An 11,414-nucleotide genomic window follows, 5' to 3' on the forward strand; every position below is an offset into this window, starting at 1 on the left:
GAGTAATCCTCATTCCACATTATATTTCCACGTTGTAACTGAAAATATAAATTGGATTTTCACACATTAAAAATGATCATTTCAAAAAGTAAAATATGTGAAGCCTCACTGAATTTTGTCTGAAAACAAATTCAGGAAGGAAATTTAAAAAAAAGGCTGGTACCAAAACTCTTTTTTCTGTTTGTGCACCTGTGCTTCTTGCCTCAACTTGCAGGTCCACAGAGATGAAACATCACTGTTCTATTATTACTTTTTGTCCTGATCAAAAAAACATAAATTGCAGTGCAAGCTTCTGTTGTGCGACAAGGTACATGTGATGCCACCCAGTGGGTTAGTCCTCTCAGATAGAATGGCGTCCACACAGAGTTGGCCTGAGCGAGGTTGGGCACTGTTACAGTTGTTGTTAGTGGCGTCTTTCTCTCAGGCTGAGGAGCCGGTGTGCAGGCTGAGAGGGGATCCTGAGAGTCCTCAGCTGTCTAAGGACGGGGACATTATGCTGGGGGGAATCTTCTCTTTCCACAGAAGCTGGAAGGAAAGAAGAGATACCTACATGCACAAACCACTGCCACTGGAGTGTATCAGGTAAATTATACTGTAGAAATATTTGTATTAAAAATATTAAGAGGAAGTGGGTAGAGATAGAAAACAGGTAAAAAAGAAAAAGGGTTATCAAAATAAGTACTGAAATGATAAATATTCCCTGTTGTGTGCATTAATACCATCAGTTACTTTCATATACTGTGCTATTGGTTCTGTTTACAGTTCTGTGACTACAAAAATATCACTGTTCGCATTAAGTTTGAAAATATTATTAAAAATATTAAGAGGAAGTGGGTAGAGATAGAAAACAGGTACAAATATAAATATTCCCTGTTGTGTGCATTAATACCATCAATTCCTTTTATTTCCTGTGCTATTATTACAATTTCAATTTGTGTGATTTGTACAAATATTTATAACTGTTTGCATTAAGTTTGGATTTCAGAGAGTTCCAGACTGCCCAGGCTATGCTTTTTGCCATTGAGGAGATTAACAACAGCACAGACTTGCTGCCTGGCATCTCTCTGGGCTATAACATGTATGATTCTTGTAGATCCATTGCCAGAAGTGTGAAAGTTGCACTGGCCTTGGCTAATGGTTATGAAATTGTATCTGCACCATCTGAGGCACCATGTACCAGACCTGCACAAGTGCAGGCCATTATGGGAGAAAGTTCTTCCTCTCCATGCATGGGTATAGCTGCTGCTATTGGACCTTTTCATATCCCACTGGTAGGTAGTTTTGAATTTTATCTGTGAAAATATACTGCTTATTCTGAGATTTCAATTATATTTATATTTTGAATATTTATCTTAGGATGTCATTTGTTTTCTCTTTTAGATCAGTCACTTTGCCACCTGTGCTTGTCTCAGTGACAAAACCAAGTACCCATCCTTCCTCAGAACAATACCCAGTGACTACTACCAGAGCAGAGCTCTGGCCCAGCTGGTCAAGCACTTTGGTTGGACTTGGGTTGGAGCTATCAGAACCAATGATGATTATGGTAATAATGGGATGGCTACATTCATAGAAACTGCACAGCAGCTGGGAATCTGTCTGGAGTACTCTGTGTCTTTCTTTAGAACAGATCCACCAAATAAAGTACAAAAGATAATTGACATTATCAAGGCTTCCACCTCCAAGGTGATTGTCACTTTCCTGTCCCTCATGGAAATGGATGTGCTAATGCATGAGTTTTCCCGCCACAATTTGACTGGATACCAGTGGGTAGGCAGTGAGAGCTGGATCTTAGATTCTCAAACTGCAGAACTGGACAAGCATCATATTCTGGATGGTGCCATAGGCCTGTCCATCCCCAAAGCACATGTCAGTGGCATGAGAGAGTTCATACTGGATGTGAAGCCACTCAATTCATCTAGTAATGAAATGTTTACTGAATTCTGGGAGACGTTATTTAGCTGTAAGCTCAAGCAGTCAGAGTCATCAGCAGAGAATCAGAGAGAATGTACTGGACATGAAGATTTGACTGGAGTGCATAACAGCTTCACTGATATGTCCCTCATGCCTATATTTAACAATGTTTACAAAGGAGTGTATGCTGTGGCTCATGCACTTCATAGTATTCTGGGCTGTAATGAAACATGTAACAACAAGGTGCAGCTAGATCCATTCACGGTGAGTTCAACACTAAATACTAACATTCTCATTTTCACATGAGGTCACAAGAAAAATGGTTCCAGTGTTTTTAAAAGTGTTCCCTCTGTCTGTGATGCTGCTGAGTGATCAGATCTACAGGATGTTTGTCACAATTAACCAAATCATTAACTGTCTTCTTAGATTTTACAGCACATAAAAAAGATTAGGTTCAAAACAAAGGAAGGAGATGAGGTTTTCTTCAATGAGGACGGAGACGCAGCAGCAAAGTATGAAATTATAAACTGGCAGCCAAGAGAAAATGACATTGTGGACTTTGTCACAGTTGGTCTCTATGATGCATCTTTACCTGCAGAAAAGCAGCTGAATCTGCACAATAAGACTTTAATTTGGGCAAAGAACTCAACACAGGTATGTTACCAAATATAATACATTATAACTGTTACTGTATCATAATGTTTCTTTTCAGTGCAAGTTTTTCCAGGACACCACCTGGTAAAAATAAATGCTCGTACACTTTGCTGATAGTAGCTTTGTTCATGCAGGTGCCTGTGTCAGTCTGCAGTGAGAAATGTCCCCCAGGAACTCGTAAAGTTCTCCAGAAAGGAAAGCCTGTCTGCTGCTATGACTGTATAAGATGTGCAGAGGGAGAAATAAGCAACATTACAGGTCTGGTAATATTTAATATGGGATTTTTCTTTCTTTTCTTTTTATTATATATATATATATATATATATATATATATAATATTTTTATATATTTATAATATAACATTTGCTTTACTGTTACGTTTCAGATTCTGTCACCTGTGTGAGATGCCAACCTGAATTCTGGTCAAATGAGAGAAGAGATGCTTGTGTAAAGAAGGAGGCAGAGTTTCTATCATATGAAGAAATTATGGGAGCACTGCTCACTGCAGCGTCACTATTTGGAACATGCATGACTGCAGTGGTTGCATTCATTTTTTTCAGACACAGGAAAACTCCTATTGTCAGGGCCAACAACTCTGAGCTGAGCTTCCTGCTGCTCTTCTCCTTGACTCTGTGTTTCCTGTGCTCTCTGACCTTCATCGGCCGGCCCTCTGAGTGGTCCTGCATGCTGAGACACACAGCATTCGGCATCACCTTTGTCCTGTGTATCTCTTGTGTTCTGGGGAAAACTATAGTGGTGTTAATGGCCTTCAGGGCCACACTTCCAGGCAGTAATGTGATGAAATGGTTTGGACCTGCACAGCAGAGACTCAGTGTTCTGGCTTTCACTCTCATACAGGTTTTAATTTGCATACTCTGGCTGACAATCAACCCTCCGTTTCCTTTCAAGAATTTGTTGCTCTATAAGGACAGAATAATCTTAGAGTGCAAGCTTGGCTCAGCTGTAGGCTTCTGGGCTGTGTTAGGATACATAGGGCTCCTGGCTGTCCTGTGTTTCATCCTTGCTTTTCTGGCTCGGAAACTGCCTGATAACTTTAACGAAGCCAAATTTATCACCTTCAGCATGTTGATATTCTGTGCAGTGTGGATCACTTTCATTCCAGCATATGTCAGCTCTCCTGGGAAGTTCAGTGTTGCTGTGGAAATATTTGCTATCCTGGCCTCCAGCTTTGGACTGCTCATTTGTATTTTTATTCCAAAATGTTACATTATCTTAATGAAACCAGAGAAGAATACAAAAAAGAATATGATGGGGAAGGCAGCACCAAAATCATTCTGAGAAGTACAAACAATATGGTGGCAAAGGAATTCAGGAGCCATCACAATATTTACACAAGGTTTTTGTTAACAACATAGTCAGATAGATACCTATATTCATTTTATTTAAGTCTTGAAATATCATAATTCTTTTATATTTTCCCAGTGTGTATTGTTAAATTTTGACATAGCATATGGAGGTGACAGCATTTAATACAGCGCAATACACAATCACATCAACCTATTCGTAAAGAACGTGTAAATGCACCAGCCTAATACCTGATTTCTTTCTGATTTTACAATATTTATTGCATATTTTAAAATGTAATCAAACAATAAAGTCAATGTTTTCACAGACAAACACATTTCAATTTCCTCGTTTGGTTTCGGTTCTTCTCCCCTCCTTGAACCGCCACCTTGTCGTGGTGGAGGGGTTTGAGTACCCGATTGATCCTAGGAGCTATGTTGTCGGGGCTAAATGCCCTGTTAGGGTCTCCCAAGGCAAACAGGTCCTTGGGGACGGGTCAGACTAAGAGCGGTTCAGAAGCCTCCTATGAATAGAACTGCAACAATGCCAGTTACATCACCCGGTATGGCACAGTCGGGGCCCCACCCTGCAGCCAGGCCTGGGGTTGGGGCATGCATGAGAGCGCCTGGTGGCTGGACCTCTCCCTACTGGGCCCAGTCGGGCAGAGTCTGAAGGAGTGACATGGGGCCGTCCTCCCGTGGTTCCACCACCTGCGGCCAATAGTCGAACCTCAGATTCAGGAGGAACAATGTGGTTTTCGTCCTGGTTGTGGAACACTGGACCAACTCTATATCCTCTATAGGGTGCTCGAGGGTTTATGGGAGTTTTCCCAACCAGTCCACATGTGTTTTATCGACCTGGAGAAGGCGTTCGACCGTGTCCCTCATGGCATCCTGTGGGGGATGCCCTGGGAGTAAGGGGTCCAGGGCCCTCTGCTAAGGGCTGTCCGATCTCTTTACGACTGGAGCAGGGGCTTGGTTCGCATTGCCGGCAGTAAGTCAGACCTGTTTCCAGTGCATGCTGGACTCCGGCAGGGCTGCCCTTTGTCACTGGAATTTCTTGGCACAGCCAGGGGCCGGAGGGAGTCCGGTTTAGGGACCACCAGATTTCAAGACAGTGTTTTCCTGTTGGCTCCATCAAACCAGGACCTTCAGCATGTACTGGGGCAGTTTGCAGCCGAGTGTGTAGCGGCTGGGATGAGAATCAGCACCTCCAAGTCCGAGGCCATGGTTCTCAACCGGAAAAGGATTGTTTGCCCTCTCCAGGTTGGAGGAGAGTTCCTGAGTCAAGTGGAGGCGTTCAAGTATCTTGGGGTCTTGTTCACGAGTTAGGGAAGGATGGAGCATGTAATTGACAGTAATGCGGTCAATGTACCCGTCTGTCGTGGTAAAGAAGGAGCTGAACAAAAAGGCGAAGCTCTCGATTTACTGGTCAATCTACGTTCCTACTCTCACCTATGGTGATGACCGAAAGGACAAGATCTGGGATACAAGTGGCCGAAATGAGTTTCCTCCGCAGGGTGGCTGGGTGCTCCCTTAGAGATATTGTGAGGAGCTCTGTAATCCGGGAGGAGCTCGGAGTACAGCCGCTGCTCCTCCACATCGAGAGGTGGTTCAGGCATCTATTTCGGATGCCCCCTGGGCGCCTCCCTGGGGAGGTGTTCCGGGCATGTCCCACTGGGAGGAGGCCACGGGGAAGACCTAGAATACGCTGGAGGTACTATGTCTCTCGGCTGGCCTGGGAATGCCTCCGGATTCCCCCGGAAGAGTTTGTCCCCACATTCACACTGTGCCTGGTCAAGTGTGGTTTCGTAACATAAAATGTTCCAAGGAGTTCTTCAGCTCAGTTCTCTCTTTTGGTGCGTAAGAGTAACGTTAAAGCTTCTCTGATGGATATTTTAATAGTATTAACGGATTGATTTGCTTTGTGAATTGTGTTACATGTAGTGACAAAGTCACCGAAAATTTTATCACAACTCTTCAGATTCCCTTAAGTCAATATAGCATTTCTGGTTTTACAGCCTTCAGTTTTACTGTTGTGATTTTCCAATACCACTTTCAGGGACACCAGGCTGAATTAAGCAAAAGAAAAACAAAGCAGGTACAATGTCCGATATTTTCATCAGGTTCTGGTGGTGACCAAAATGGAGGTAAAATGAAATTGAATTTTATATTTGAATACGTCTGGGGGACACGAACATTATTCCAAATTAATACTGATCGCACGTTATGTGTACTGAATGTGCAAATGAGCCACTGCTTGCTAACAAGAGCAGTATATCAAATTTCTAAAATATAATGTAATGTTTAAACCTTGTGGTACGGCCCCCTAATGGTCAAGAATTGTCAACTACTGCAGGCTTAGACTCCATATTAGTACTGGACCAGTTATTTTACAGTGTAAAATTTCAATGATCCTGCCTAAAGTCAAACTTTTTCGACTATCCATAGAGTAATCCTCATTCCACATTATATTTCCACGTTGTAACTGAAAATATAAATTGGATTTTCACACTTTAAAAATGATCATTTCAAAAAGTAAAATATGTGAAGCCTCACTGAATTTTGTCTGAAAACAAATTCAGGAAGGAAATTTAAAAAAAAGGCTGGTACCAAAACTCTTTTTTCTGTTTGTGCACCTGTGCTTCTTGCCTCAACTTGCAGGTCCACAGAGATGAAACATCACTGTTCTATTATTACTTTTTGTCCTGATCAAAAAAACATAAATTGCAGTGCAAGCTTCTGTTGTGCGACAAGGTACATGTGATGCCACCCAGTGGGTTAGTCCTCTCAGACAGAATGGCGTCCACACAGAGTTGGCCTGAGCGAGGTTGGGCACTGTTACAGTTGTTGTTAGTGGCGTCTTTCTCTCAGGCTGAGGAGCCGGTGTGCAGGCTGAGAGGGGATCCTGAGAGTCCTCAGCTGTCTAAGGACGGGGACATTATGCTGGGGGGAATCTTCTCTTTCCACAGAAGCTGGAAGGAAAGAAGAGATACCTACATGCACAAACCACTGCCACTGGAATGTATCAGGTAAATTATACTGTAGAAATATTTGTATTAAAAATATTAAGAGGAAGTGGGTAGAGATAGAAAACAGGTAAAAAAGAAAAAGGGTTATCAAAATAAGTACTGAAATGATAAATATTCCCTGTTGTGTGCATTAATACCATCAGTTACTTTCATGTACTGTGCTATTGTTTCTGTTTACAGTGCTGTGACTACAAAAATATCACTGTTTGCATTAAGTTTGAATTTCAGAGAGTTCCAGACTGCCCAGGCTATGCTTTTTGCCATTGAGGAGATTAACAACAGCACAGACTTGCTGCCTGGCATCTCTCTGGGCTATAACATGTATGATTCTTGTAGATCCATTGCCAGAAGTGTGAAAGTTGCACTGGCCTTGGCTAACGGTTATGAAATTGTATCTGCACCATCTGAGGCACCATGTACCAGACCTGCACAGGTGCAGGCCATTATGGGAGAAACTTCTTCCTCTCCATGCATGGGTATAGCTGCTGCTATTGGACCTTTTCATATCCCACTGGTGGGTAGTTTTGAATTTTATCTGTGAAAATATACTGCTTATTCTGAGATTTCATTTATATTTATATTTTGAATATTTATCTTAGGATGTCATTTGTTTTCTCTTTTAGATCAGTCACTTTGCCACCTGTGCTTGTCTCAGTGACAAAACCAAGTACCCATCCTTCCTCAGAACAATACCCAGTGACTACTACCAGAGCAGAGCTCTGGCCCAGCTGGTCAAGCACTTTGGTTGGACTTGGGTTGGAGCTATCAGAACCAATGATGATTATGGTAATAATGGGATGGCTACATTCATAGAAACTGCACAGCAGCTGGGAATCTGTCTGGAGTACTCTGTGTCTTTCTTTAGAACAGATCCACCAAATAAAGTAAAAAAGATAATTGACATTATCAAGGCTTCCACCTCCAAGGTGATTGTCGCTTTCCTCGCCCAAATGGAAATGGATGTGCTAATACATGAGTTGTCCCGCCATAATTTGACTGGATACCAGTGGGTAGGCAGTGAGAGCTGGATCTTTGATTCCCAAACTGCAGAACTGGATAAGCATCATATTCTGGATGGTGCCATAGGCCTGTCCATCCCCAAAACATATGTCAGCGGCATGAGAGAGTTCATACTGGATGTGAAGCCACTCAATTCATCTGGTAATGAAATTTTTACAGAGTTCTGGGAGACGTTATTTAGCTGTATGTTCAAGCAGTCAGAGTCATCAGCAGAGAATCAGAGAGAATGTACTGGACATGAAGATTTGACTGGAGTGCATAACAGCTTCACTGATATGTCCCTCATGCCTTTATTTAACAATGTTTACAAAGGAGTGTATGCTGTGGCTCATGCACTTCATAGTATTCTGGGCTGTAATGAAACATGTAACAACAAGGTGCAGCTAGATCCATTCACGGTGAGTTCAACACTAAATACTAACATTCTCATTTTCACATAAGGTCACAAGAAAAATGGTTCCAGTGTTTTTAAAAGTGTTCCCTCTGTCTGTGATGCTGCTGAGTGATCAGATCTACAGGATGTTTGTCACAATTAACCAAATCATTAACTGTCTTCTTAGATTTTACAGCACATAAAAAAGGTTCACTTCAAAACAAAGGATGGAGATGAGGTTTTCTTCAATGAGGACGGAGACCCAGCAGCAAAGTATGAAATTATAAACTGGCAGCCAAGAGAAAATGGCATTGTGGACTTTGTCACAGTTGGTCTCTATGATGCATCTTTACCTGCAGAAAAGCAGCTGAATCTGCACAATAAGACTTTAATTTGGGCAAAGAACTCAACACAGGTACGTTACCAAATATAATACAGAATAATTGTTACTGTATGATGATGTTTGGCTTCAATGAATCAAAATTGATAATAGAGGTTGGCAAAGACACCACCTGTTTAAATTCTGTGTCAATACATTTTACTCTTAGTAGTTTTGTCCATGCAGGTGCCTGTGTCAGTCTGCAGTGAGAAATGTCCCCCAGGAACTCGTAAGGTTCTCCAGAAAGGAAAGCCTGTCTGCTGCTATGACTGTATAAGATGTGCAGAGGGAGAAATAAGCAACATTACAGGTCTGGTAATATTTAATGTGGGATTTTCTTTTCTTTTTTTTCGCCACAATCACATGCCGATTTCCATAAATGGCACATTTTTATTTTCAAATTTTCAAAGGAGGACAGGTGACCCTGGGGAACATGCAATGACTGTGCAGTATTTTTCAATAGAAACATCAATCTAATTTTGGAACATTCATCATATCAAACAAATACTGAAAGTAAAGAAATCAGCTAAATACAACACACACACTGTGAGAACTTGAATGTTAAAGAATGTATGTGAACAATTTATTTTATTCCAGCTGCCTGGTGACTTCTTCATTGAGAAATGCGATGATCTCAGGTTGATGCTTTTTTTATGTTCTTAAAAAACTGGAAAAACATAGTAACATAAATATATCTATAATACAATATTTTTTATAAATCATAAAAAGAAATTTCGCATCTTATACCTGTAACTGTAATACCTGTATCATTAATGATCTTGGAGCCTTCATACAGTTATTCATCTATATTGTGATGACCATGTAGTTTGTGATTTGGTTTGTGATACAGAAACAAAGCAAAGAAAGAAATCTACTTAGCAAGTTTAACACCTGCTTTCATTTTTACGTTTCAGATTCTGTCACCTGTGTGAGATGCCAACCTGAATTCTGGTCAAATGAGAGAAGAGATGCTTGTGTAAAGAAGGAGGCAGAGTTTCTATCATATGAAGAAATTATGGGAGCACTGCTCACTGCAGCGTCACTGTTTGGAACATGCATGACTGTAGTGGTTGCATTCATTTTTTTCAGACACAGGAAAACTCCTATTGTCAGGGCCAACAACTCTGAGCTGAGCTTCCTGCTGCTCTTCTCCTTGACCCTGTGTTTCCTGTGCTCTCTGACCTTCATCGGCCGGCCCTCTGAGTGGTCCTGCATGCTGAGACACACAGCATTCGGCATCATATTTGTCCTGTGTATCTCTTGTGTTCTGGGGAAAACTATCGTGGTGTTAATGGCCTTCAGGGCCACACTTCCAGGCAGTAATGTGATGAAATGGTTTGGACCTGCACAGCAGAGACTCAGTGTTCTGGCTTTCACTCTCATACAGGTTTTAATTTGCATACTCTGGCTGACAATCAACCCACCTTTTCCTTTCAAGAATTTGTTGCTCTATAAGGACAGAATAATCTTAGAGTGCAAGCTTGGCTCAGCTGTAGGCTTCTGGGCTGTGTTAGGATACATAGGGCTCCTGGCTGTCCTGTGTTTCATCCTTGCTTTTCTGGCTCGGAAACTGCCTGATAACTTTAACGAAGCCAAATTTATCACCTTCAGCATGTTGATATTCTGTGCAGTGTGGATCACTTTCATTCCAGCATATGTCAGCTCTCCTGGGAAGTTCAGTGTTGCTGTGGAAATATTTGCTATCCTGGCCTCCAGCTTTGGACTGCTCATTTGTATTTTTATTCCAAAATGTTACATTATCTTAATGAAACCAGAGAAGAATACAAAGAAGAATATGATGGGGAAGGCAGCACCAAAATCATTCTGAGAAGTTCAAACAATATGGTGGCAAAGGAATTCAGGAGCCATCACAATATTTACACAAAAGTTTTTGTTAACAAGATAGTGAAGTAGATATCTACATTCATTTTACTGGAGACTTGTGATATTTTAATTCTTAAGTATTTTTCTACTCATCTACTGTATCATTAAATTTTAACATACCACATGGAGATGACAGCATTTAACAATTTAACATTTAACAATTTCCCTCTGAGTGATGAATAAAGTCTATCTATCTATCTATCAATTAAGACAGTGTAATGCACAATCACGTAGACCAATTTATAAAGTAAAAGTAGATGCACCAGTCTAATACCTGGTTTCTTACTGGTTTTGCAACATTTATTACTTTTTCTCTAAAATGTAATCAAACAATAAAATCAAAATGTTTTCACAGACAAAAACATGTTTCGATTTCCTCGTTTAGTTTCTTCCAATCAGGCTTGAGTTCAGCAAGACTCTGCAAAACCACTTCAACTGGCTCAGGATGGCAACCTTATTATTGGAGGAACGGGGACGTTTTCATTTTGCACAGGACAGGATTACGTAATTAACACATTTCAGACAAATCCAGAAGTATGAAAATTCAAAACGTATTTATTGTTCTATCTATCTATCTATCTATCTATCTATCTAGAATGATTTATGTGTTTATGTGTATTTACTTCTGGATTTGTAAGTCAGCTATGAATTCTGACATGGAAAACACAGCTGGTGGCTGAGTTAGACTCTGGATGAACCAGCTGTCTCAGATGTCTGCAGTTTCTGCAGAAACTGTTCTTTACGCATACAAGGCAGAGGATCTTGGAATGTGTCACTCCATGAGTGTCCTTGTGTTTCATGAGTGCGACTACTGGCTTATAATTGTAATAATAGTAGTTTGAACAGTGAAGCTTTCA

At 41.0% G+C, this 11,414-nt stretch overlaps 2 protein-coding genes across 2 annotated transcripts; both read left to right on the forward strand.

Annotated features, from left to right (window-relative positions):
- Positions 1-388: 388 nt before the first annotated feature.
- LOC121187505 (extracellular calcium-sensing receptor-like) lies at positions 389-3,864 on the forward strand. Its single transcript, XM_041046770.1, has 6 exons — positions 389-582; positions 974-1,271; positions 1,381-2,175; positions 2,338-2,565; positions 2,700-2,823; positions 2,951-3,864. Exons 1-6 carry the CDS (start codon positions 494-496, stop codon positions 3,862-3,864), a joined length of 2,448 nt encoding a protein of 815 aa, XP_040902704.1. The 5' UTR covers positions 389-493.
- A 2,843-nt stretch (positions 3,865-6,707) lies between these two features.
- On the forward strand, positions 6,708-10,501 carry LOC121187506 (extracellular calcium-sensing receptor-like). The gene is made up of 6 exons (XM_041046771.1): positions 6,708-6,901; positions 7,118-7,415; positions 7,525-8,319; positions 8,482-8,709; positions 8,860-8,983; positions 9,588-10,501. Exons 1-6 carry the CDS (start codon positions 6,813-6,815, stop codon positions 10,499-10,501), a joined length of 2,448 nt encoding a protein of 815 aa, XP_040902705.1. The 5' UTR covers positions 6,708-6,812.
- Positions 10,502-11,414: the final 913 nt, after the last annotated feature.

Source organism: Toxotes jaculatrix, chromosome 9, assembly GCF_017976425.1.
Source record: "Toxotes jaculatrix isolate fToxJac2 chromosome 9, fToxJac2.pri, whole genome shotgun sequence".
Lineage (NCBI taxonomy): Eukaryota > Metazoa > Chordata > Actinopteri > Toxotidae > Toxotes > Toxotes jaculatrix.